Here is a 27,048-nt window from a genome sequence, read left to right as displayed (position 1 = left end):
AGGTTAAATACAATAGATAATCAAGCAGCCACGGTTTGCTCTCATGCACTGTCTCTCTCTCTCTTCTTAAAAATAAATAGACTCTAAAACCTTTAAAGAAGATTTTTATTCTTATCAAGTATGTAGGGGGCAAGCAAAATATTGGCAGCAGTACGATAAAACAGCACATCACCCAATTTCCACAAGTCAACATGTGTTTTTTAACCTCAAAACTGTAATGACAAGCCATGGCACTTCACAGGTTATCCAGGTTATACTCTGGATATCATAGCTGAAATGTCACATTGCTAGTGAATATTGCTAGCAAAAAGTCACCAGAATAACGTAAGCAGGCGTTACCCAGGGCAGATTACAGACTACAATGCTTGGGAGCAACTTTGCTGACAGTCAGAGACTCTTGTCACTTCATGGGACATCTTCAAATGTAGCACAGGACCTTATTCCCTGTTCTGCTATTCAGTTACTTACTGAGATATAAAGAGCCATAGATATGCAGTCAGATAAAGTGTAGTCCTCTGGAAAGCCCATGCTTACTTTAGCTGCCGAACAAAGACTGGTTCCATGCATTTGATCCTTGCAGGAGCTCAGCATTTGGTGGTGTCATGAGTTAGCACTTGTCAAAGCTGATGAGTAATGGCTGCTGCTGAAGTGTATCTTTGGTTTTGGTTATGTGACTGAATAGTATTACTTATGAAAGTGAGGACCAAACCCTGGGAGCCTGCTTTTGCATGCTTGTATCCTCAGTGGATGATAACACACTTCAAGGCTTTGGGAGATACAAAGGCCACTTCTTCCCAACCCAAAGGGCATTTTTCTCTTGATGAAACATACAGTCATTTATTCAGTACTTCACATTCAGTCTGATCCTTTACATCTTTCTGTTGGCTCTTCTTTTCATTTTTCTGTTTGTACTTCATGTGAAAAAATACCCCCCCTATAACAGCACCTAGAAAAAAAGAGAGCACTCATCAGTAAAGCAAAGAACATTCTGAGAAGGTATTTCAACAAAGGGTCTGACACTCATACTGTAATATACACACTGCTTTACATCCTGAATGGAACCAAATGGCTCTGGACAATGACCACGTAGTGTTGGGTCAACAGCACGTTCAGGGACCTGAGGCACTGGTGAGGAAAATGAGATGCCTCAGCACTCAGGAGACTTCCCCTGGAGGAGAACTTCTCCTCTGGTACCTGACCAGATGTTTCTTTCAGCCTCCCTTCCTTTGAGCAGCGATTTGTTGTCATGAATCGTAGTCCCTGTTTGTTTGTTTGTTTGTTTTTTCCCCCAATGGAATGGCAATTCTGTTACAGCAAAGCTAAGACTACTGACAGTGAAATTTCTCTCCTTAAGGAACGCTTTTATATCTCTTAATAATAACTGATGGATCTCAGAGATCTCTTCACCTATGGCTGAGAATGAGTGGGATTTGCTTCTGGCCTGAATTAGAAGTATTTATACCCTTTATCATCACTTGTCATATCCAATCTAAGGTGTCTGTGAATGTCTTCATTAATCATATATATGTGTGTGTATATATGCACAGAAAATATGCATATTATGTACATAATACATATATATATTTGATCCTTTTAAAATCAAAATGAACTCGTTGCACTGAACGTAAATTTATCTCCTCTTTATCAGTCTTAGATTATCTTTCACTTTCAACATCCCGTTTGTCCTGTACTGAATTATGGAGAAGTGCCCTGCTGCTCCCCTTCCCCCCCTTCATTGCTCTGAATATCTCTTCTGTAGTTGTTCATATTTGTATATTGTAGTATCTGAGCAGTCGATCAAAGAACACACCTAGTTTCTGCCGAGTTGGATGTGGTCCCGGGCACAGGACCCTGTGCTGTAGGTGTCTCTGCTTGAGCAGGGGGTTGGACCAGATGACCTCCTGAGGTCCCTTCCAACCTCAACAATTCTGTAATTCTGTCATTCTCCCACCATCTTCTCAAAGGGAGAAACGCCTTCCAAGAGCAAGGAATTTTGTTTTAATGAAAGTCCCATCAGACTGGATTGGCTGAGGGTTTGTGGTTCATTTTTTGGTTTGTTGTATCTTGGTTTCCAATGTCTATGCTTTGTGTTTCTTTTAAAGAAAGTAAAACTACAGAGGATCCTTGTGCATGTCACAACAGGTGCTGAGGTCTGAGACAACCTTCAGCTCATGCAAGAATTCATTCTTGTGTCAGACAGGCCTCCAAGATATGATTGTTTTTACAGTCATATCTTCTGAGCTTCAAGGTCAAACTCAACATTTGTAATATCCCCGGGTTTCAAAAAGTTTTTAGATACCTCCTTCATTCTTTTCTCTTTGCCCATATCTGATCCCAGATCCCTGTTAAGTCCACCCCAGAGACTATCATCTGATTTTGCTTTTAAAGTGGAAAAATTTATGTTGAAAAATAAACCCTGTATACTCATTTCAGGAATTCTTTTAAAAATCCTTTATGAGCTACATACACTGCATTTTTCTTTCTTAGTTACAATGCAGAAAAAATTTTCAATGTGCTCTTTAAAGCTGGCCAGCTCTCTTGCAATGAAAATAACTTTAGTCAATTACCCAACATAATTTTCACTATTATATGACTCCATGCTAAGCAAGGGATCAGACTAAGGCATTGTGAGAAAACAAGTGATTTGAGAAGCTTGAACAGAAATGATAAAGATGCATATTGAGGGTTTTCTCTGTCAATTGCTTGGTCTGCGAATGGCTTCTTCTGTTTTAGGTTCTTTGAATCAATTTTTTTCTCCTTTTATCTTCCAAAGATGAACACATATCAAATATGCATGAGCACCTTCCCTGGCTTTAGGGGTTTATGTATTACAAAAGAAAAGTTAGCACAGAGGTTTGTCTTTGTCTTTTTAGGTGTTGAATAGGAACTTGTTCTCAGGGACTCATTCTCTTTTCTTCTCAAACTGGATTAATTATTATTTACATAAGTTATTGGGGTTTTTGTTTTTTTTTGTTTGTTCCCCTTTATGCTCTAATTTCACCCTACTCTTTTGAATATGAGGTCTGTAAAGTGTTTAATTTCTTTGCTTTGATTTTCTCCATGGGTCTTTCACACTCCCTTCCCTCTCCACGGCTCATTGTCAGTCCCCCAGTCTAGAGCTTGTGATCTTCACAGTCAAAAATCACATGGCATTATGCACTGAATTCTTTTTGCTTTTCATTTCCTAGGGAACTGGATCCCATCAACAGTGCTCACTACTTTTGCACATATGTTCATAAAAAGAATACCAAAAAGAGATTTTGTCTTGTTTTGGAAAAAAGTTTTAAACCTTTTGTCAAAGTTGTATCAGCTCATGCCTATAAGAACATAACACTGTTCGGTACTGCTTAACAATATAATCGTACTTTGTTAACGTAAATGCCAGTTTCCCACAGCTCAAAGCAATTCTCCCACTGGCATGTGTAAACCTGCAAAGCTGAAGTAGGTGAAAGAAAGCATAATTATAAGCTATGGGTAGCAATTGATTGGAAATCTACAGACAGTAAATAGCATGACATTCTTGGATGCTTTGCTATTTTCATGATACTCTGAAAGCCCACGATGGGGTTCCAATCCATTCTCTGACAGGAAAAAGGTGGTACTTAGCAGTGAAATCACAGTGTACTACAAGTGCAGCATTTTCTTTTGTCTTTTTGTTATAACTGCTTGCTGTTATATGCAGAAGCAAAGTCCAAAGAAAGGTATCCCTATGACCAAAACCTTTGAAGTTTGCACCAATCGTGATCTCAGATATGAGATCTTTGCTTTTTTGCTCATTCTGCAACATTCACAAAATCTGTTCACCGAAGGAGTGAATCAGTGTCAGAAAAGCAGCAGCACCATCTCAGAGACCTGGCTTCATACCAGCTAAGAAGTCACCTACCAATAATTAGCAGGACACCAAGAAGAATCCCAACTGCCTGGCCGACGCTTGGCTTGGAGTTCTCATGCTCTAGTTTTATAAAACATGACTTTTCACTTGAACACTGGCAGACTTTTACTGCAAAAAGAAATGCCATGAAGTTAACAAGAAGTTTAGTAGTGCAGCTTGGTTGTTTTTATGTATTACAGTTGTCTTGAAATAATATTTTGCATATTGAAATAGCTGTGCATAGCATACCTTCAAGATTCACTTTGTTTTCCAAAGGTGGTTTTCCATTGTCATTAATTATCACTGGAACAATGTACACCTTCTCTTCAAAGTTACTATGTTTTGGAGAGAGGTGAGCGTATGTATCTGTAAGTAAAAAATGGGATATTTGTGTCAGCTCAAGCACAAAATTTAGGTCGACATTCATTACAGCTGCAAGTGTTCTTTCTTAAGGCTGCTTTCCTCTCGATGGTAGTTCCTTGTTTCCCTCCTTGTCTTCTGAGATCTCACTGGTTTGCAGACTTCAAGTCAAAACGGACTGCCTGAATGCTTAGTCTAGCCTTCTGTGTCATATGCTCAAAGAATTTCCTGTTTAATTTCTGGAGTGGGCCAAATCTAATCTTGGGCAGTACTACAGTGGTATGATCACATCTAAACCAAGAGAATCATCACATACTTTTATAAGCCATAACCAACTTAAACTGTTCCCAAGATAGTTTAGTAGGAGAGACCACTTTTCTAGTGCGCTTATACCACATCTAAGATGCTTTAAAACTTGGAAATGTAAGAGTATAACATCCATTGGGGTCAGTCCAAAGGTCCCTTTAAGCCAGCATCTTGTATTCTTTTAAGCATGCAGTACATTTCATTCTTACATCTTTCTTCTCTCCTAAGTACTAGAAAAATTTTAGCTTGCAGCATACTAAATGTTATCTCTTGAAGAAAAAAAATGACTTAAGTGTTCCAATAAATACATGCTAAAATGTATGGAATTTCTTAATAACTTACATTTTTTTCTACCTGAAATATTAGATATGCAAAAGTATGAATAGAAAGGAATTCAACATTTCTATGGGTTTCCCAGATTACGTAGAGAATCCCATATCATTACAAGAATAGCTTTATTAACTTACAATTGACTTTTGAGATTTCCCAATTATTTCTTGTATCCATATCATCCCCGAGAGAAAAAGTAATTCTGGGGGTATATAAATATTCATCAACATCAGTAGCTTGAATTAGTGCTTTCTCTCCTCCATGAAGCGGGTGGCAAAAGAAAGTAGGATAATCCGTAACTAGCTGCGGAGGGTTGTCATTCACATCCTTTAAGTGTAATACGAAGGGTATTTTGGATCTCTGAGCAGCATTATCTGTAGAGTTTAACAGAATGCAAAGTTAAAAGTCACAGGTTGGACTTACAGGCTGGATTGTGGCATTTGCAGCTATCGTATATGTATCACCTATATGATACACCATCGTATCGCTTGGTACACCATCGGGCAGGGGTGGGAGGTGGTATTTTTTCTGCAGGACACAGAAGTAAGGTCTCAGGAGGTCCTGAGAGACTCCTGTTAGCTACTTCCACTTTCTAAAAAGTATGGTTTATTTTTCCCCAGCTATCTACAGAACAGTAGCAAGCAAAAGGAGACAGCTAGACTATCATATCTGGTAAGTGGTCATATCCAAGGTCCGAGCATTCACTCTTTGGAACACTTTTTTAAGAGTGAAACTCCAAAAGTTTCCCATCTCTCTTCTGTATATAGGAAATTCAAGTCAATATTCTGCCCCAGGGCCATGACAAGAGACCCAAGAGAAGCTCTCAGAGCCCTGTCATTTCTCCTGCCCATTCCTGCAGGACCAGCCCCACACCAGCTCAATGTTTGAGGAAACATGCCTTCTTCCTGACATACAGTATCTGCATCTTTACCCAGGTCCCTCAAAACAGTGGCCAGCATTACTGTTTATCTGTATTTAGTAAGGGAAACCAATATTTACACCTCATTCAGTCAAATGTAGTCCAGACTTTTAGCCCCTATTTTATGTAAAATACACAATGAAATCTCCCCAGGTGGACTGTATGAAATATCCAAATGGCTGGAACCAGGAGCCTTAATGTATTTCAGACTAACTAAGGTATTAGATTTGTTTATAATAAAAGGTTACAAATTACTCTTCATATATATTTTCAGGAAGCCTAAACATACCTACAAGAAAGATTAAATCTTTATATGTGTAGAGGAAAAAATGGTAAAAAACTGTTGATGCTGAAAACACTGAAGAAATTAAGGCCTTCACCTTATGCCATGTTGCTCAAGCAAATATAATGGCATATGATAGCTAACTGCATGAAAGCTGTTTTAATCTTCATTATCTGCAAGACCAAAATGTCTTTTAAGAAAGTGAAATTCTTAAGGAATGTATCTTCTAAAGATACATCACATATTCCTCTACTTTCCATGCACTCAGTTTTGCTGCCCTGTCCTCCTGAAGTCATGGGAAGTATAATAATTCCTCAAAAAGAAGTAAGGGCAGAGGATTCCTCTGTGTGTGTGTGTAGCCATTGCATTACTTACTTGTCTCTGATGCAACAACATCAACTTTGTACACTTCTTTGTATTCTCGATCCAAAGTGGAAGCAGTGTATATATTCCCAGTGGTTGAATCAATCTTCAGCCATTTCTTCACGTCACCTTCTAAAGAGTATCTTTGGAAGGAAATAGGAAAAAATCACATATATTATTCCAAACCAGGAAAAAATGTTGACAAAGCATATACTTTATTGATTATATGCAAGTAGCTAGATTGCTATTGTACTTGAAGAGAGGGTTCTTGGAAGAGTCCTAATAGTACAGCCACCCAGGAGGGACAGACAGAAGAAGGGAGGCCAAACCCATCAATTTCTGGTGGGGATTAAGTTCAGACACTAGAGGGTGAGAGCAGAACTATGGGAATGCCACGGCTCCTCCAGCTTATATATGCTACATCTCTACCTGCCTTGTAACTGCAAAACCCATGGCATTCCTGAGCTGTTGGTCCAGAGGGATGCTCTGTCCTAACCCTGTGTCTCACCCTCCCCATCACGTCTGCCATGCCTTGGTTTTGATGGGGATACAAGCCAAAGTGTGTGGGGTGGGAGGAGCAGTGCAGCCAGGCACCCTTTTTTGCATAAATGAGGGACCAAGCACCCTGAGATAGACTGCAGAGGTCACCTGCTGCCAGTCTGGAGCAGACTGTGATTACCATAGGAACTTGGGAGTGTTTTAAACATCACCACATAATTGCCTGTATATTATTGTTTAAAAAATATAAAAATAAAAAGGCAGAAAAAGCACAGGGTCTGTGGGTATTTACTTATACAAATTTAACCATGAACATATGACCCAGTTAAAACAAAGCCATTTATTGACTATATGTGACCTTTTTCATTCTTTTGCTCTTTCAGTACCCATTGCATTAAAACAGCATGCTGACATGCTTGTAAATTTTTACTTTTTATAATTTTTATTATACTTCTTTTAACCTATTTTTTAGCATAGATGTGGTTTATGTAAACATGAATTTCTGTCATCTGTCTCTGTCATCATCTCCCAGAGCTTCTGGACTATGTGGCTCACTGTTTAACCAGCTTGACAGAAGGCCAAACATGCTAAGTTCCCAAAAGTTAGGGGGAAGTAGATGAGAAACCTCTGGGAATAAAAATCCACAGGCGGCCTAATGGTCATATTCTGCAACTCCATTAACTACTTGGTGTTTTGTTGAATTTTAGTTAAATCTCAAGGACGGTTTGCTTTGGATTGATCTGTTCAGCATTCTAGCTGGGAATCATGCAGCAAGAACCACAAACAATTCTGTCTGACACTACTGGGAAAGATACATTTATACCATGCTGCACAACTTCCTGCATGGATCAGTGCTCTGGCAGAGGCTCATGGTGACCTTATGACAAAGTGTTGGTCCACCTAATGAGCCAGTTTGAGGTTTTGTATCCCGCTCACAAGCACATGAGTTGGCTTGCACAGCGCTTTGCATCCATGGTGGAGGTAGACCTTTAGTCTCTGACAGAAAAGTAACTGAATGAATTATCTGTCACGAACTTGAGCTTCGCTATTAGTTGTGTGTTTTGGTGGATAAAAGCCCTTTGCGGTGTCCTGAATGATGTGAAAGTTGGCTACTGCTCTATTGGTTCCTGAGAGCATTTCAGTACATGCTTAATTTCTTAAAGGCATTTGGTAAGATGTATTTGGAAACCTTGTTATTCTCAAACCTGCTCTGACTTTTTCCTGGAGACATACATTGGGCTTTCTCACTTTTAGATTCCTTGTTCAAGGGCCCCACTGGTGATGCTTGTCACGACACAGACAGAAAGATGATTAGAAAGGCACTGCCCAGCAGTCGGCTGTGGGTAAGTCACCAGCCACCACCCAACCACACCAGATTTTCTACCAGAAGTTGAGTATAGGCAAGCTTTTCTAAAAAAAACTTTTCCTCTATGCCAAATATTGTGTACGTTTTCCTTGTACCCCTATTAGGAAAAAATTCTAAATCTTAAATACAATAAATAAATCTTGGTCACTCTCTTTTACCTTACATTATTCCCCTCAGGATCATAGGCCTCCACTTTTACTAGCAGAGTGTTTACAGGAATGTCTTCAGATGCGTTTGCTGTGTAAACTTGCTTTTGAAAGACAGGTGGCTCATCCTCGTTGGTTACAAAAACTTTGAAGAGGGTACGGGAGCTGGCATTGTACTGCACTCCTGACACCAGAGGCTCGGGGTTTGTGGCGTTGATCACCAGGTTATGCACTTCAGCTGTTTCAAAATCAAGAGCCTGGGTAAATCAGAAAAAAAAAAAAAAAAGAAAGAAAAAAAAAAGTGTTTTAAGCAATGGTACCGCTGTCTGCTTCAGCAAGCACCAGGCAGATGTGAGGGTGTTCTCATTTCCCATCTGTAGCCCACCTGAGCGTGCCTGACCCGTGATGGGGCAGCAACCCACAGGCAGAGACCCCAGTGTCCCTGCTGGATGGCAGAGGAGAGCATCCCTGCCTTTCTGGCCATGAGAAATGGCAAAATCCTCTTCTTCCCAAGGAAGATATAGAGGAAATAGGAGAGAGCTGTCAAGAGTAAAATGACACTGAGAACAGTCAGTGTAAGTGAAACCATATGCCCATTTGGAGGCTTCCTCAGCAACTGCATTTCCTAATAATGTTGCCACCTGCCTAAGTTTAATAACTATATCCTGTTTACAGCAATAGTATTTATAGTTCTGTACTAGAAGGCCTTGGATGATCTCTGGCTGACAGAATTGCTTGCAAGGCTTGTTACACCACGGAGTTTCTCACAATTGCATCTTCAGGAAAAAATGATGTTGAGGTTGAGCCCAAAGATAATCCACTGATCACTACCCATGGCCTGGCTAGTGGCACGTGAACTTGATGCAAACTATGTGTAACTCCTTGGAAAATGAGTGATCATTTTTCCAGACCCATAGTTCACGTGCCTCCAAGAATGCTAATTTCAAAGGGAGGACCCTTTTTATACTGAAACGCATGGATGCAACGGAAAACGTTCCTTGTGTTTCTGATTCCAACGCTCAGCATGTGGGATTTGTCACCCACCTCAGCACACATTGACCTTGGCTTTGTCACAGTCAATGTTGGCCTCAGCAGGAACAAACTTCCTCACTGTGCTGGCACTGAGACAAGTTAGTTTCACTTGCACTTGGTGGCAAAAACCACCAGTGGCCCAGATCACCAGCAGGAAGGAAAATCTACATCACTCAAGTAAAACTCAGTAATGCCATTTTTCCCCATGGTGCATAAAGAGCTCCTTCATCGGCCGGAGCCCAGAGCAGGGGCCAGCAGCAGAAGGCAGGTGGGGGACAACAAAGGCAGGAGGATAGGTGTGCCTGAGCACTGCACCAATGAAGTACTGTATATGGCAAATTATGTACATGTAGAGGGAGAGAGAAGAGAATAAACCCATCTACTCACCTTGTTAATCTTGACAAACCCTCGGTTTGTTCCAGGGTCTGTCTCTATGATGAACTTGTTGTCTGGATCTCCTTCCTCCACTTGGTAAATGATGTAGGAGCTCCCTGTGGCAGGCTCATCCATATCAGTAGCTTGAATTTCTAATATCACTGTTCCTACTGGGATACTTTCTGCAACAGTCACATTGTGATACTGAGGAGAGAGAGATCATTGAAACATAACACACCTAGCACCATCTGCAGATAAAAAGCTGAGTGCTACAAGCTCAGCAGTAGAGGCGAGCTACCTCGCTGCACGGGGGAACCTAGAGCTGCAAGAAGGGCACTAGAGCAAAACTATATCCCCTTTCTTAGCTGTACATTTAGCGAAGGTGACAGGATCTCTGTCAGTGGGTAAGCTACTAGTACAGCAGCAGTCACAGACCATTTGGAGCAGCTTTTACCTCTTCTGGTGGAACCACTCCATGTACGTGCAATGCTCACAGCAGCAGGGACAGCACAGAGGTCACCTCTGTCCCCACCGAGCACCCCAGGCACTGAGACTCTTAAATATCTAATTGCTCCATGCACTGTGGGATATTGCCATATTAGCAGACCTAATTTACGCTATTTGATGTATGCCTTAACCCAGCAATCTCATTTTGAGACCAGGTCCTGAACTGAGACCTTCTGATGAGAAAGTCAACAGCCCCAAAACCAATACAGCTTCCCCAAGAGGCCACCTACGCCTGACGGGCTGGACAGCTTTTCTGAGCTCAGTGGGAGCTTAAGCACCTAAATGTAGGCATGACAGCCGCTGCAGTGAGATTTGGGCCAGCTGACAGAAGTCAGGGAGGGTCTGCAGATCTCTGCCAGGCTTCAGCACCTACACCAGAGCAGGAGGCAAGAGCCTGACACCTGCTCTTGAACCAAGGGCTAGCAGGTCTGTGTTTGGGCATGGATGGCTGGACAACTGTTTCTGGTTAAAGAAAATACTGTTATATTTCCATTCAGCTAAAAGTACATTTCATCTTTGGGGTTTTCTGGGTGCATTAGTACTATAATTGGAAGTGAACTTGGGAGTTGTTAGCTTTTGCCCATTTAGCTATTTTAATTAATTTTAAACCTCTTCTTTCCCCTTTTCCCTCCAGAATGTACACTTCTGGAATAAACTGCTTTAACAGAATAATTTATTTCTATACACGTCGTTTTTTGCACAGCAAATTATCTTGCATTTCATAATTAACTTTGAATTAATCCCACTGTTTATTGTCTAGACAGAACTCATAAGCAGGCTTTCCAGCAATACCTTGCCCTTAGTTTCACTAGCGGTTTGCTCTGTTACCTGTTCTGTAAATGGTTAGTTTTCCATTGACTTCTGTAGACATTGAGTGCATGCTCAAACATTTGTCAAAAGTTTGTTAGGAACATCAAAGACAGTGTTAAAAATACTCACATCTGATTTTTCAAAGATGGGAATCTGGTCGTTGATGTCAATGACATGTACTTGCACTTCACAGATTGTCTGGAAATCTGCATGGTAAAAGAACAAGCAATGTCACAGCAGCCCTTCTGCCAAAAATAACTTTGCTTCAGAAGGGTTCACTATGTGCAAAAGTGAGCCCTGTCAAATTGCTTGAATCAAGCAAAGCCCTGCTACTGTAAGAATGACTCAATTTCCAGTATCTTGTAACCAGTGAAAAGCTCACTCTCTCTTACTATTCACTTTCCCAGTTTTCTGAACATTGAACCATCCTCTTTCGTTTCATTTCCCTCACTTTTTTTTAACCACATCCTGGCTATGAACTGTGTTATCTTTCTCAACATCACTTTTACGTATAAAAACTAACACTCTGGATGTTACTCTACTGTGTCCTCTCAGTGGGCCATCAGACAGCACCTTCATTTTCATTGTAGCCAAACTTAAACCTCAGATCTGCATAAATCTATTCACTCCCTGAGCAGGGGCACCATAGCAAGGGAATTGTGATTTTGAAACCATACTCTCTCTGTCTGTGTGATATTGCAATGTAGATGGATTTTAGTGTTTTAGTTTTAGTGTTTTCCATGTGTGCTCCATAAGCTGAAAGTTAAAAACATTTGGATGGAATTCAAACAAGCATCCCAAACAATTCACTGGCTTCTCCCCCAGCGAGGTTTTCATATCTAAGTGATGCTGTTTCATTAAGGGATACATCACACTGCTTTATGTACTAGCAAGTTCCTCCAAGCACAAATTTTGCCTGACTGAGGACTCCAGCACAAAGCTCTAAGCTTTAATAAGGAGTTTGATTTCCTTTCCATTCAGTGAACGACAAAGGACTCCTGGGAACTTGCCTAATGGACAAGACTGTTTTTTGAAGATAAAGTTCAGCTCTTAATCTTTTTAAATGCATCATCTAGACTCTCTAGGCAGCTGCGTTTAATAACTTCAGCTATTTCAGTGAGTCTCTTTGAGAGATTTTAGGGGGGAAAATGCAATATCTAAACAATCAATCATATGATCTCTTTATTTTTTCCCCTGTGAAAGGAAATATCTTACCAGAGAGATCTGCTTGTTAACGAACAAGCCCAGTTGAACCATGCACTGCCCTAGAGCTGGTTTCCTTCCATACTTGCATTATGAATCACAATTAATGTCTCTGCACCTTGAGAACAAGGAAGGGCAATTCTAGAACAAGCCAGATCCCTGTGCTGCTTCCAGTGAATTCACAGAATCACAGAATTGTAGGGGTTGGAAGGGACCTCAGGAGATCATCAGGTCCAACCCCCCTGACAAAGCACATTCCCTAGAGCAGGTTGCCCAGGTAAGCGTCCAGACGGGCCTTGAATATCTCCAGATACTAGAATTCCCTAGGACTCCTCTTGTCCCTTGGACACTGAGCATCAGAGATGTCAGCATGAACAAAACTACTTCAACATATAACTTCAGGCATTACGTACCTGCATCTGTCACCATCACCTTCAAGGAATAGTTGGCTGCAATTCGCTTGTTTAACGAATGACCCCTTAACTGCAAAATCCCAGTGTCTTGCTGAACAAAGAACATATTACTTGCAGGAACAGCAGGAACCTGACTCTCAATATTGAACTTCAGGCGAGAATTAAGGGTGTCCTTCTCATCCATGTCTGTAGCATGCAGGGTGCCAATAGTACTGCCTGTGGCAGAGGAGAAATCAGAGTCAGCCGGATAATGCAGGGTACCCATTTATTTCTCCACAGAGGTGCACAGTGATGACAGTGACACCGATGCAAGTAGGGTGGTGATTAGAACACAGCTGTGTGGAAAGCACTGTGATGGACACAATCATTTGACTTCTTAGAGTTTTTTCCTTTAACATCCCAAACAGATGGTTTGGACTTGGGGCAGTGCAAGAGGACTGTGCTTTTGAAGAAGGCACTTTCATCTTTGAAACCAAATAACTGATGTGAAGACATAGGGATAGGTTTCAGTAATGGCCGACTGAAGTCAAAGGCGTTACACTGGAGAAGCACGGGCATGGGTAGAAAAGGGCTCAAGCCACTTTTAGAATGGTATTTCTTGAAATGATAGCAACTGAAATGATAATAAAAGTTTTTTTTTGTTTGTTTGTTTTTTTTACATTCTAAGCATTAGTCCAATTACGGGAAAATGCAAATCTATGTTTTAAATTGAACACCATTTTATTAAATACTGGTTTGGGGTCTGTCCTCCTCAGTTTACTGATATCATTTCCACATGAATTCTCAGAACAAAAACAACAGGGCTGTTGGCACAGAAGAATGTTCCTCCAGGATAGCTGTATTTTACCCTTTGGGTTAAGAAATTCTAGCTGTTTGCACCCAGCTGGAAACAGTAAGAGGACTAGAATGATGTGTATAAATGAGTAGAAGCTGTTTTCTTACCTCCACCTTCATTTTCTTGAACTTCAATTATAGTAAGGGCATTCTCGCACACAGGGGGATTGTCATTAATGTCTGTCACAATAACGTGAATTTGCAGAGGCTTGTCCACCAGTTCTCCCACTGTATCTTTTGTGACCGCAAAGAATGAATACTGCAAAGAGGGTAGCAAGATTAGGTGTGTTGAATGTCCACAGTGACATTTTTGCATTTAAATGGATAACCATGGGAGCCTTCCATGCAAATGAAATATTCTCATTCGTCTGCTCAGTATTTTCCCTCTGTTTATGTCAGAGATTTTCCATGATGCCTTTGTGCCTGAGGTCTGAGTTCTCAAAAGAACTGAAAAGTCCTGAACAAACCTCTGTCCTGTGAACTTACTCTCTCAAAACATCACGAAAAGCAGGAACATTTCATTTTTGTCACTTTGCAAACGAATCTGTCACATACAAAGATGCGATTCCTCCAGCATAGCTGATTCTTGGCCTTCCTGTCCCCAAATTTCCTCCAAGAAAAAAACGACAGAGGGTTTTCTGCATAGAAGCCCCCAGCATGGAGGGCTTCAATGTAACTTTAAAATTCCAGCTGCAACTTGAACTCCTCCTCTGCCGCAGTCCCTGGGATCTGAACTAGGTTTAAAATGTGCAAAGTTCCTGCCCTCTGCTTATGCACCTACAACCCCGGCACGGTGTGTTCTGTGTTGCACGTTATGCATAACATTATGGGTGGTGATTGCTACACCAGACCCGTGGAGAAATATTTTAGGGTAGCAAACTGAAAACTGTTTACATTTATGAATGTACTTTCATATCTATTAAGAAACAAAACTTTTCTTTTTTCCCCCCCTCTATCCTCTATAGCTTTCTTGTGTTTACTCCCACAGCAGTAATCAGCTGGCTGCTCCCTCCCATCGGTTAGGGTGTACATGTTTACTTACAGCATCCTTTTCTTCCCTGTCCAATGGCTCAGTCACATAAATAACCCCATTCTGATCAATGGAAAATGGGAATCTGGCCAGCTTTTCTTTTTCAAGAAGCTCATAAATTACATCTGCCTCATTTGAGTGCACCTAAAAAACACAAAAATAAGTCAGGATAGGAAGTCACAAGTGTGGACTGAGATTTAACAGGGATCATTTCTGGGCCACAAACAGAAAAGACTGCATTCCTGTTAGCTTCATAAACCAGAAAATTAACAGTTTGGCAGACTCTTGGGATAAACCTCAGAAAACCAGACCAATAATCCATCCCTGCTCTCTGAACCGTTGTGGTGAAGCCGTTTTATCTCAGTTTCTCCAGCTGTCAAGGATGGGCTATTATGCCTATCTTTTTGTGGAAGGGTTTTGTGAAGGTAAATGGTGGTAAAGGAGAAGGAATTACTATTTGAATGTCCTGACACTAACTTATTCCATCTCCTTACACTGCCTATCCCTCTTTTCTTTTTTTCTTTATCTAATTCTGTGATGTGGAACAGCAAAACAAAAATCCAGAACCTATGTGCACATATATGTGTGGAAGCTCTTTATATGCCCCAAAGTCTGTGACAGGGAATCTTCAGTGGGATACTTGAGACATAAAATTAAGTGTAGTACAGGCTGCCGAATTAATGAAGGAACCCCGCCATGCTCAGGGGATCACAGCACTGGGGGTGCCAGTGCCAAGGTGGTTTTCAAAGTCAAACATTTCTGAAAGGCTGTTGGCCTGTTGGTTAATATTTACTGGTACATACATCACTCCCACTCTGCAGTTACAGGCAAAACGTTTCGTGTTTGCCCAATGAAATAACAGAGGAAGAGAAATACCATGGGAAAGCAGGAAGCTGCAGGAGGCTATTCAAATCTTTCCTAGGTACTTTTGACATGACAGGTTCACTGTGCCACACAAAACTGGCCACAGAAGATGTTTCTGAGTAAGGGGAGCTACTCACAACAGGGTTGCAGTGGAGCTGGACACCTGACAAGCTCTTCTGTAGACAGAAGAAGCTAACCTAAATGACCTTTTCCAAAATTTCCTCTGTCCATGGAATATTATTGTACACAGGTGATGCCACCAGCCTCTCCAAACTGAAAGGCAAAGTCTAGTCACTCTATGCTTATATTGGCTCAATCTATTCCCGTCAAACTGTTTATTTCATCCTAACAATATGTTAATGAGGCCTGTCCTAAAAATCATTTCCCAAGGATACCATACGGAAAATAACTGGGAGGTGCCAAAGTCCTTCTGGAGAATCCATTGCTGAATGCCGTGAGAAAAGAGAAAATAACTGCGGCACTGAGGAGCATTGCAGGGACTGTGGCCAAGGGCCCTACCTGGCTGATGTTCACAGGGTGGGTTTTGGTCGAGTTTTCCTGAATGTAGACAGTGGCGGGAGCCTTCCACAGGCTCTCCTTCACATTGATGATCACATCGGCGCTGCTGGTGAAAGCGTTTGTTGTCATCCCTGCCATATCCTTCACGGTGACAACAAGTGTGAAGGTGTCCTGCTTTTGGGGGTCTAAGTAATAGGAGCCTAGAGACAGAGCAAAGAGCTGTGAGAAAATGAAGCAGAGCCTGGGGAGATGTTTCACCTGCCCATTGCCTCCTACATGTATCTTGCTTCTACATCTGCTCCGGGATCACTCCTTAGATAGACCTCTGTGCCAAATCTCAACAATCTGGTTTCTCTGAACAATGCAGCACAACATAGTAGGCCTAGCAGAAGCTATATATATATATTTTTAAAATTATTGCAGTTTATGTGGGATTATGCAGCTGGCTGACCTTTCTCTATGTTTTTCACATTAATGCTTCTGGTTTTCTAGATTTCAAGGAAGAGAACTAACCCCAGGATCTAACTCAGTGTAGTCCAGAGCGTCAGAGGATCTATCTGTCTTCTCAACATATTTTCAGATCCTGGTCTCCATTTCTTCTAACTCCTCTTGAATTTGATGGGAAACATAAAGAAACTTCACCAAAACCAGGGTCTCTGTGGAGTATGTCCCACTGACTGAGTTTATTTAGGATTTAACATCAGAGTTGTTGTTTCTTTCTTATGTATACCCCCAAACTCATGTTTGTTTTTTGACAGATGAGTAATTTGACTTACCTGTCCTACTTGGTGAGATTGCTCCAGTTACACTATCAATCTGGAAAAGCATTTCTGGATAAGGGTTGGGAAAATGGTGGAGAATGCTGTATGTCAGCTGTGCGTGGGGGGTTGTAGGATCATCTAGGTCAGTGGCGTGGACATACATGAAGGGTTTGCCTGTTTGGATTAGAGAAGAAACAGTTGTAAGAAATGACTGAAACCTCAACACATAGCCCATTTGAGCAGAGCTCACAAGCAGGGAAGTCATCTTACAGTGAGCTGCTGTTGTTTCATAACACAGCTCTTGTGGTAAGACATACTTGTGCAAAGGGGTTACATAGCCTGTGTGCCATCCCACGGGTCCATTTTCTCTGTTTAATAGGATCACAATAGGGGTGAAAAACAGTAGATGCAGGAGTGGCAGAGCTAACTCAGAGAGCAGCTACCTACTAGCCAGACTGCCCACACCTGGTGTTTCTTACTACTTTAAAGACACTTCACAGTCCTTATACAAGGCAGTTCAACACAGAGCACCTTGAGAAAAATGCACAGTTGTGGCACACTTGTAAATAAAGGAACAGTCACACAATGAAAAAAAAAAATAGAGATGCACGGTAAAATAACCACATTTTTGTCTTTTCAGCACCCATGCAACATTCAAAATCTTTTCAACTTGGATGCATTTGAAGTACATGGCAAAATATTGCAGAATGATTTTCTGGCCTCAAGGAGCCTTATATGCACATTTTTTAGTGAAAGTTTCTTCTTGATTCCATGGTCACAGTGATAACATCTGGCTGAGTTCTTCATTTCACTTCCAAGATGTAGGTCTCAAACTGCTTTTTGATACTTCCTTATGTCTGGAATGGATTACTGCGATCCATAACCCAGGCCTCTCTGGTAAATACTAATGTTCACCCCAGGTTCTGAGAACCATCGGTCATAAACACATAGCCCACTTATGCACTGGCTTTTTATTTCACTGATGTGCAAGGACTTACATGTTCTTGATATTGTCTGTCTGTATTATCTTTGGCAACCTTTAAATTTTAAACTTCTTCAAGCATGTTTTTTTTTTTTGTTTGTTTGTTTGTTGTTTTCTGTGCAATGGAGAGGGCAGCTATATTTCTCTATTAAGCAGTACTTCCTAAGCAAGAAGTACTATGAAATATTTCTAAATATAGTCATCCCTTTACACCACACAGTGGTCACCTGTTTGCACTTTCATTTCTGTTGTACATGTTTGTACCTTTATTTAGAACAATCCTGTGGGAGGGAAAACTGTTCTTTTTTTTCAGCTTGTTGAAGTATAGCATCCAATTTATCTTACTGTTTAACTAATCTATCTAACTTCCTGTTAACTAAAGAATTTAATTATTGCAATGATTACCTGCACGGGAGTTTTGCCTCACCACTCCAGTGTAAGTTGGCTGGTCAAATTTTGGTGGGTTGTCATTGATATCCTCAACATATATTGTCACAGTATACGGACCTTTCACTACGTCTCCATTTTCATCCAGACATTCCACCTTGATTTGAAAAAAGAAGGAACAACAAATAATTATTTTCTCATAGATAAATTTGAGATGTAAAGACCTAAATGAAAATGACAATCAAATAATTGTCAAGTACAAAGTAATTTCTACTGTCATACAAATCTGGTGAGAGCCATCACTGGGTGGCTCCATCTACAAGAACAAATTTACCACAGTAGCTCACTGATGATGATTCACCATAGTATGTAACGTCAACAAAGCAGAATAACCTATTCCTGCATTTACTGACATTTTTCAGAGGGCAATTTCTAACTTCCAGCCTCAGCAGACTACCTGTACTCTTGCACAGCTTAGGCCTCAAGATCTCCTTTAAATAGAAATAGATACTTTCTAAAGAAAAAGGAGAAAACCCGACATGATATAGAGGACTCAAGCGTACTGTTGTTAACATCAACCAGAAGAGCAGGCTGATCCAAAGGTTTGTTAATAAAACTTAATCCTTAGTTCTGATGACATTTTTGTTCCGAATAATGAGACTTCTCATTTTTCAGTTGATTGACTTTAAAGCATCAAGTATATACTATGTCTGTTGGACTTTCTTTAGTTTGCACACAATAGATCAAATCATGATTATTTATGCCTAACCAAGGATCATTTTTCAGTTCTGTCATTGTTTCTTCTTGTCTGTAAAGGACTCACAAGTTTAGAGTTAACTTCTGGGGCTAGGAAATTGTCCTCTCTAATACTTCACCAATCCAAGTGTGTTTTAGAGCTGAGAACGTGAAACTACTAAACCTGAAGCGCTAGACATCTTGTTCTTTAGAAAGATAACTAAGGCTAACTAAAACATTATCGTGTCCTTTGTCTGTTCAGACACTGATCCTCTCATGATCATTTCCTTCTCAGTTGGTGGTGCCTCAGAAAAAAAGGCAATGCCGTTCTTGACATAGAAGAAGAGCACAAGGCTGTACTGAGGCAAAAATACTGCGTACCTGCTGTCCCACTCCCAGCAGTGCTCATGCTAAGATCTTCATTGAAAGAATATAGTAACAGGACAAGCACATAGTCCCTGATATCTCCAAACAGCTTTCTGCTGCTATCTAACAGAGGCTAGGTCTGTACTTCTGTGTCTAAATGTCATCTAGTTACATCATTTGTCACTAAATAGATTATAACCTTTCTAAATAGATGACAATAGTTTATTTTCACATTCTAGCCATGGAATTCACCCTACCAGTCTTCAGGAATAACTAGCAAGATGAATATGAAAAACCTTTCCTTTCTATTCACCGTTGAGTTTTTACCTGCAGCCTGTGCACAGCTTTAGTCTCCCAGTCCAGAGATCCATTGAGATACAGCATTCCTGTCTTTGGCACAATGTCAATTATTCCATCTTTTTCACCAGTTGCTCTGAAAATCACAGGTGACTCAGATATGAACTAGTATAGGGAAAAATCAGAGGGAAAAATCATTATTTTTTTTTTCAGCATTATCACCATAATCTAAAGAATTTTTTTGCTTTTGTGTCTTTTAAAGCCTGTTGCCAACAGTGCATTTGGCTGGAGGAATGATATTGCAAGAGCCTGCTGAAACAATTCTGCTGTCTTCTGATCTGCAACAGAGAACTTTTCACATTATTTCCTGAATGCTGCAGGAAATCCCAACTGCGGTTTCTTTCCAAAGAAAACGTCTGCTTAGGACAAGACTTTGTCTGAGCATGGGAACGGAAAAAAAATGACACACATCCTCCATTTGCCTAGGAGCTGGATCTGTCCTTCTGTGGTTAAGGTTTTGGGAAGAAAACCTCAGAGACTAAGGAAAATGATGACACAAGTTGCATGGAAACCCATTCTCAAGGAATGCTGTTATTAATCTCTGTTTTACCCCTAAACTATTAATCTCTGTTTTGCCCCTAAACTGTGTTTGAGAGATGGGCTTGTCTCCTGTTTTTCGCATGTAGAGACTTGAATTTGAATGGAGTGGATACCAAGAGATGCTGATTACCTGGTAAATGGGGCGTACTCCTGCACCTTCTGGAATAGAGAAATTCATGTCTTTCAGAGGCCCAGCTAAATTCAGGTCCCCAAGATTCTGGCACATAGCCTGTGAGAGAGGAAGAGAGAGAACAGTGGAGAAGAGCAGCTGAGAAATGTCTGTTGTCATCACACACACAGAGCAACTCTCCATCAGTGAGCCTCTTGCAAGTTATTTTGCTCTGGTGTAACGGTAGAGGCACTTGCACTGAACATCTCATAGTTCTTTAACATGCATCCATTTTTAAAGGCAGTGTTATTTTTAGGTTAATTTAAAAAAAACACATTTGTGTCCTGCCCTTTTCTAACCACTATGTTTTGATCTACTTTCAAGAGCAGACAGACACACCGAAGAGCTGAAGGTAGACTAAGAGCAAGAGGAAATTCACAGAAGCGTTTCTGGACCACTCCCACATCCCATCCAGGAGCTGTGCAATCCTGTGGCCACCAGTGGGACACCCAGCACCCCACCTGGAGAAGGGGAGGACTTGCAGATGCACCCCTTGTAATTTCTACTACTGTCCTACTGATCTCCAGCTGGCACTGCCTTCACAGGCTGTTTTTTCTGGCAAATTTTTCATGTGTTTTATAGCCAACCCCTCCCTAGGGCCCGAAGACCTCCAGACACACTCTTAAAAGCCCTGGTGTTTCAGGGCAGTTCTTGCTTCCAAATGAAAAAAGAAAGGCAAAAATAAGTTTCCTAGAGCAGCTCTTGCATACAAGACAATTCAGCCTACAGTTCAAACAATCTGCCTGCTTCTGAAACGGCAAAACCAAAATCCCTCAAACATCTACTGTTCTCTCCTGGTCCCTGATGTCTTGGAAATGCTGAAGAGCCACCTGCCAGAATTAGGGCTCCGTCATTAGGCAGCAGAGATAAAACCCTCTGCTGAGAGTCTTACAGGGTTTTCCTCCCTTTCTTCCAGAGGAAAAATGAGTTTATTCTGCTGTATGGATCCCGAGAGCCATTGTCACACTGTCCACTACTCTATGGAGTCAGGCTCTGGAAGTGCCTGTTCTCTGCTGCATGACTTTTCCCCTGGATTTGGTCCTGCTGCTGCTGAGACAGTTATTTGGCCTCTCGCAGAAAAGCACAGCTTACATATCACCAAGGGAAAACTTAATTCCAGCTATGACAAAAACATAGCTAAGTTCAGCACAATTTACCCTAAAGCACTGCTCTGTGTGTGTGTGTGTGTCACAAGCTGCGTTTGAATAATGCCAGATTTTGCTTATTAATAGCCAGAGATTTTGCCCTCTTCGCCTGCAAGGGTTTGTGATTCTTTCTGCAAACGGGAAAACTAGAACATTGTGAGAACTGGGGAAAGAGCTGCAAGGGGAGGGGGAAGGATGCTAGTGAATGCTAATGACAGTAGAAGCATACCCCCAAAAGCCCTGTAATAGCTATGCGTACCAGAAAAGTGTACTTTATGGCTACCCTTTGCTTTTTCGCTAAATGTTGACAGCTCATCTCTGCCAGGGTCAAGATACAAGGTTAGCAGGACCCTGGATCTGACCCACGTGGCACTGGTGGGCACAGCCTGGCTCCTGGAGGAGGACAAATCTCCTGGAGTTTTTTCCCAGGGCCATTTTGTGGAGAGGTTTTTCTTGGTCATGTTTGACAGGGGGAGTTGCCCCGCCATGGAGGAACAAAGGCTGACACCGTAAAACCAGGTTCAAAGTGCAGGCTGTGAAGCAAGTAAAAGATATCTCTTCCTGTCAATTAAAATTACTTTATGTGGACCATAAATATTTCCAAACGTATGTCTACAGCATGAATCACTCCTCAGGGGCCTGAAGGGGAATTAAGGTTTACTCCTTGGCCTGTATCTGGCTGACAGCTCAGTTGAAGACAGCTGTAATGGCTGTGGTGTGGCTTCATGGGGACTGGCACTGCCAGGCACGGAGGTGCTCGCTGCTGCCCATCAGCCCCAGTCCCAGCTCCTCTGTATTTTAAGGCATTCTTTCCATAGAATTGAATTTGACTCATTTTTTATCTTTGCTGTTGATTTCAATTATAAAGCAGGAGCTGTCACTGAAGCCTTTAGAAACATCTGTAAATCTACTGAATTTAATAGACGAGGTCCATAAATAGCATAATTAATACATTCCAGTTTGAGAAAATCCTCTGAGAAGGGATTCACATACATGGAATAATGAGGTTAAATAATTAATATGCATGGTTTAAGCCATATGCCATTATATGTTCTAGAATGTATTTAATATGGCAGCACATGTATGGATCATAAAGCAGAACAATGCACTAGGATGATGCAGATGTCCTCATTTTTTGGTGATTTGTTGCATTATTTTAAAATTTTAACTGGCGTGAAACATATCTATTGAAAAAAAGTAGTGTCTAAGGAGGGACTACAGGAGTCAAAATAGATAAATTGGTTTCTTCTTATTTTTTTTTCTAATGATTGACATGGCTGCCTAACTTTTGGCCGTGGGACCATGCACATGGCTGGGATGTCCTCCTGCACCCAGGGTTACAGCCGCTTTGCCAGGCACCTTCAAGGTTGGAGCTCAGAGGCTCCTGGGCAACCTTTGCTGTTTGCTCCTAGATAAATGAAGGAAAAACTGCAACTTACCCACTGAATGACAAGCAGAAACTGAAGTCCACGCAGCTTGAACATACTGGAATATGCTTTGCTTTAGCACCTGCAAAGAAGATGTGAAAGTCAAGTTAACCCTTATAGAGTTGGCCAACTCCATGCGCAGAGGTTACAGCTAAATTTTCCCAAAATTGGAGAACCGGCTGCCCTTTGCTAGGGCAGCAGGAGTGGGCACAGAACTGGCGTCCTGGGTGGCTGTGCCCATCAGGCCTGTCCCCTAGGCTGCCAGAGGTCCCGTGAGAGCCTCAGCTGCTGTCAAAAAGAAGTTAAAGCCGGCACGAAACTTCAAGTCATGCGGCCTCGCTGCTTAGCTGACCAGTGTCACACAAGCCCTGCTTTCATTTCTGCTTTACTGAAAGCAACGACACTTTCACAGGGAACATTATAACCACAGGAAGCTGAAGGTCTTGTGGAAGCCATCCTGAAGCCCCCATCTTCTGATTATGAAAAATATCCCTTCTGTGAGGCTTGCAGAGGCAGAGGGAGTAGGCCTCTGCACCCCTTACAACAATCCAGCTACTGGAAATGAAATTTCCAAGTCCAAGGGGCACTGCCTACCTCAAGGGAACCTGATTTTCAGAAAAAAAAAAAAAAGGCTAAGCACACAGTGCAGTGACTGATATTGCATCCTCCTGCAAACAAAATGGGTTCCTCAGAAATTAAGTCTTGCTTTCTCGTTACTTCTATATTTTAACAAAAAGGTTGAGGCAGGTTCTGGAGAGAGGTGAGGTTGGTGTACAGTGCTGATGTCTTCCATGGTGCTCCGTGCTAGCTGGCTCACACCTACAGGTATCCTTCAGCCACCAAAGCCCCTGGAGCCCATGGAGGCACTCACAGAGAAAAAAAACAACAGTGTGAACAGTGTGGAGGCACAGCTCTCTCTAGATGCCCACCTGCTTGGGCTTTCCAGCATATCTTTTCTTTTTAACTTTTCTTTCCTCAATGGCTGACCAAAAATAGGACCTGCAAATATAAAAAAATGTTGCCCATATTGCTGTTTTCTCTAGCACTCGTTTTAGTATGTGACACGGGACCTTCTCTTGCAAATCCCATTCCGAGCAGGTCTTCATCAAGGGCAATCAAGCCCTTTGAAATTACATGGGCAGCAGCTACCTGAGTGGGTACCGGAGGAAAATAAAATGGCACTCCTTTGAAACCAGCGGGGATGAGGAAGATTGTTATATTTGTCTGGACAGTAGGGCTGAAGGGGAAATCCTTGCATTTGCCTGGCACTGCTGCTGTTGGTCAGGTCCCTCACCACCCTGCCTGCAGCCAGAGGAACTGGGATCTGGCAGAAACAGGACTGAGAGGTAGAGAAGACATTTTGAACCACCTGAGATGACACTTTGAACTGTTGCTGATATTGAAGTTAGATAGCGTATGGAGGTTTGTTCTTTTCCTGTCTGTCTCACAACCTCCCCTCTCCTCCTGGCACCTTCTGAATACATTGGCCAGTTTCAACTACCTTTGATAGCGGGCAGAAACCTTGAAAAACTAATTCTTTGTTGATCTGGGGTGGCAGGTGGGACAGAAGACCCAAAGCCATGCCTTCTTTGCGTAAGGCTGCAGTATGCACCCAGAGATTAGCTGAGTAGTTTCATCTGACCCTCTGGGAGATACATATCCATATGTGCCCCTTGGCCAGCTAGCAGTGGTGGGACACATGGGAATTGAGAGTAGTGGGGGAAGAAGGGCAAGAGGCTAGCAAAAAGGGTATGGGGAGGTCTGGGGATACCATAGTCCAGATTTCGGGAAAACAGGAGCAGTAAGACCTACTGTGGTTAGGAGAAAATTTATAGATGGGACATGTCCGGCCCTAGTGCAGGGGACAGAAAATGTTGGAAAATGCACTCCTTCATGTGGCTGTCCATCTGTGCTGTGTCTTGGCCAGGAGTCTCCGCCCAAAACTGACTACAAAGCGCAGCAGTGGAAATACAGCCATTTCTTGGGTTGTGGGTGAAGTGCCTTTACAGTTCCACTTTGAATATAAATATCATGCCCTAATATTGTGCCCTTTACAGTGCCTATTGTATGGCCATGATGAGTGGCTTGATCAGCCCTTGAGCTGAACCCCAAATGTCTGGGGTGTTTTCAGTGCCCACTGCTGTACGGCTGGAAGCTTCCACCGAGTCATGGCACTGCCAAGGACCAGAGCCCTGAACTGCATACTCCTCCGTCACTCAGAATAGAGTTTCAGTATATATAAACTCATACAAAAGTTTTCAACAATAGAGAGTTTCAGGATTAGAATAGGCTTCACTTAACTAAAAGCAGCCTGAGATCTGGCTGAGGACGGGACCCATATTTTCCCCTTCATCTCTCTGTTTCATTTCACTGCTATATCCCAATAATCCCTTCTGATTCCTCTGCCTGAACAGAAATCTCTAGCATAGCCAGCATACACATATCCCAGCGACTTTCAATAATAAATTTTCAGAGAACAAAGAATATTCCCAGAGGTTGAAGATCAGGAACAATCAAAAGTATTTGGTTCCATGGGAAAAAAAAAAAAAAGAAAAAAAAAAGTAAAAAAAAAAAGTAAAAAAAAAAAGTTAATTTTCTTTAAATGATTGATTTCAGATGTTAAAATTCAGTAAAGCGAAAACAGAGGAAATTGATCCAAATGAAATACAAACCAGACTAAGCCTTAGCACAGCAGTCATCCATTTTACAAGGACAGCTGAGTTTCTAACATTGCCAGCAAAGCCTTCAGCAAACCCCTTGCTTCAGCTTTTACAATTTTGCAGTGAAATGACAGCTAGATCATCCCTTACCTGTAACACGAAAAGCTTGTTTTGGTCTAAAAAATACTTCTTTCTTTCATCTGTGGGGTTCACCTTTGTGCAGGTTGGCAGTGTCTGTCTGTGCTTCTCCACACAGTTTATAGTTTCTGAGACTCGCCCTAGAGGTTCAGTGGCTCAAACATTAACAGCATGGAGAATTATTGATTCTTAATGACTAGGTGTGGTATGAAATGGCAGCCACGGAAGGAAGCAGTGTAGCTCTGAGATAATTTACAGCCTTCAGTATTTTTTACGTCCTTTGGGGTTTTCTCTCTGAATCCAGTTTTTCAGCGGGGTTTCAAGGAACAAACACGCAGGGTGCAGGTTGGAGCCGCAGGGCGAAAGTTGTCCTTTTGGACAGGAGGTGGCAAGGAGACGGCATGGGCCTCAGGTGGAGATGTCTGCTGCTTGCCAGTCACAGGGATAGTTTGCATGTGGAAGACAAGGTTTTGGACATAAACGTGACTTGTTTTCACAGCAGACCTGTGCGTGGGGAGGACTCGGCCTGTTTGTAAGAATAATTCTTCAGTCGTGGTCTCAGAGAGCTCAAATTCTGCCTGAGCTCTGCAGCAAATCTACTTTAGGTAACTTTGGGCAAATCACTCTGTTTTCCCATTTCCAGATGCTCCTCTATTAAGGATGTAATAATACCTTTCCCTCGTGTGTCATCTTTCATGTCTGTTTAGGTTTTCAGCCCTTCAGGGTAACCAATGCCTGCTACTCTGTGCATTACAGTACCTATAGTAAGGGGAACTGAAATCAATTGGATTGTAAAGGGCTATGGTAAAAATTAAATTAAATTAAATTAAATTAAATTAAAATAAAATAAATAAAATACATTACACTTAAATCATATTTGGAAATAAATAGAAGTTTTTTAAAAATAGTAATCCTTATGATGCTTTGCTTTCTACTAACTCACTTTGTAATATCATGCTTATTTCAAATGCTTTGAACAGACCTATTCTCTCATCAAATGTTAATTTTTATCCAGGTTCTAACTTCTGCCTTCAATTTCCTAAGTATGTTAAATTACTCTTGAACATTGTTTAATTATCTGTGCAGTGCATTAAGCGTTTTCTGGATTATGCATCCAAAGAAAGAAGCGGTTAGAGTCAATTACAGCTGGAAGGTGTAAATTCTGGGAAGGGTGAGCTTTCTGTTTCTACTACAGATCACACTTTTCTGTTGAAAACAGTATTTGTTTCTGTAGGAAAAAAAAAAAAAAACAAAACATCTAGACAGTGCTTTCAGCATGCTTTCAAACACAACTGTTCTCCATTTGCTCACGTACTCAGAGTGATTCAGACATTCTCAAAAGCTGCCTGAAA

The 27,048-nt window shown here is 41.5% G+C and overlaps 1 protein-coding gene across 3 annotated transcripts; it reads right to left on the bottom strand.

The window, feature by feature from the left end:
• Nucleotides 1-96: 96 nt before the first annotated feature.
• Nucleotides 97-26,414, bottom strand: CDH17 (cadherin 17). Of its 3 annotated transcripts, none has more exons than XM_083824776.1 (18): nucleotides 25,709-26,414; nucleotides 22,911-22,980; nucleotides 20,288-20,386; nucleotides 19,588-19,722; nucleotides 18,178-18,316; nucleotides 16,806-16,964; nucleotides 16,030-16,229; nucleotides 14,659-14,790; nucleotides 13,725-13,875; nucleotides 12,783-12,998; nucleotides 11,296-11,372; nucleotides 9,862-10,053; nucleotides 8,455-8,699; nucleotides 6,445-6,575; nucleotides 5,005-5,241; nucleotides 4,121-4,237; nucleotides 3,884-4,000; nucleotides 97-946 (listed from the first exon to the last, which is right to left on the bottom strand). In XM_083824776.1, exons 2-18 carry the CDS (start codon nucleotides 22,953-22,955, stop codon nucleotides 834-836), a joined length of 2,505 nt encoding a protein of 834 aa, XP_083680902.1. In that variant the 5' UTR covers nucleotides 22,956-22,980; nucleotides 25,709-26,414; the 3' UTR covers nucleotides 97-833. The 3 variants fall into 3 exon arrangements, with proteins under 3 accessions (XP_083680902.1, XP_083680903.1, XP_083680901.1); XM_083824777.1 differs by lacking the exon at nucleotides 25,709-26,414 and adding an exon at nucleotides 23,115-24,546; XM_083824775.1 differs by lacking the exons at nucleotides 22,911-22,980; nucleotides 25,709-26,414 and having other exon boundaries at nucleotides 20,288-21,530.
• Nucleotides 26,415-27,048: the final 634 nt, after the last annotated feature.

The sequence above is a fragment of the Anser anser genome, assembly GCF_964211835.1.
Source record: "Anser anser genome assembly, chromosome: 2".
Lineage (NCBI taxonomy): Eukaryota > Metazoa > Chordata > Aves > Anseriformes > Anatidae > Anser > Anser anser.
Note: the sequence above shows the minus strand (reverse complement) of the source record. Positions and strands in the feature narration are given on the sequence as shown.

Coding starts and splice junctions, on each gene's coding strand:
- CDH17 (XM_083824775.1), bottom strand. CDS start 20,470: ATGGAGAGTTGCTCTGTGTGTGTGATGACAACAGACATTTCTCAGCTG. Junction 13,876..14,658: donor ACAGGGAAGAAAAGGATGCT/GTAAGTAAACAT, acceptor CCCTCTTTGCAG/TATTCATTCTTTGCGGTCAC. Junction 6,576..8,454: donor CCTGAGGGGAATAATGTAAG/GTAAAAGAGAGT, acceptor TTCCTTCCAAAG/ATACTCTTTAGAAGGTGACG.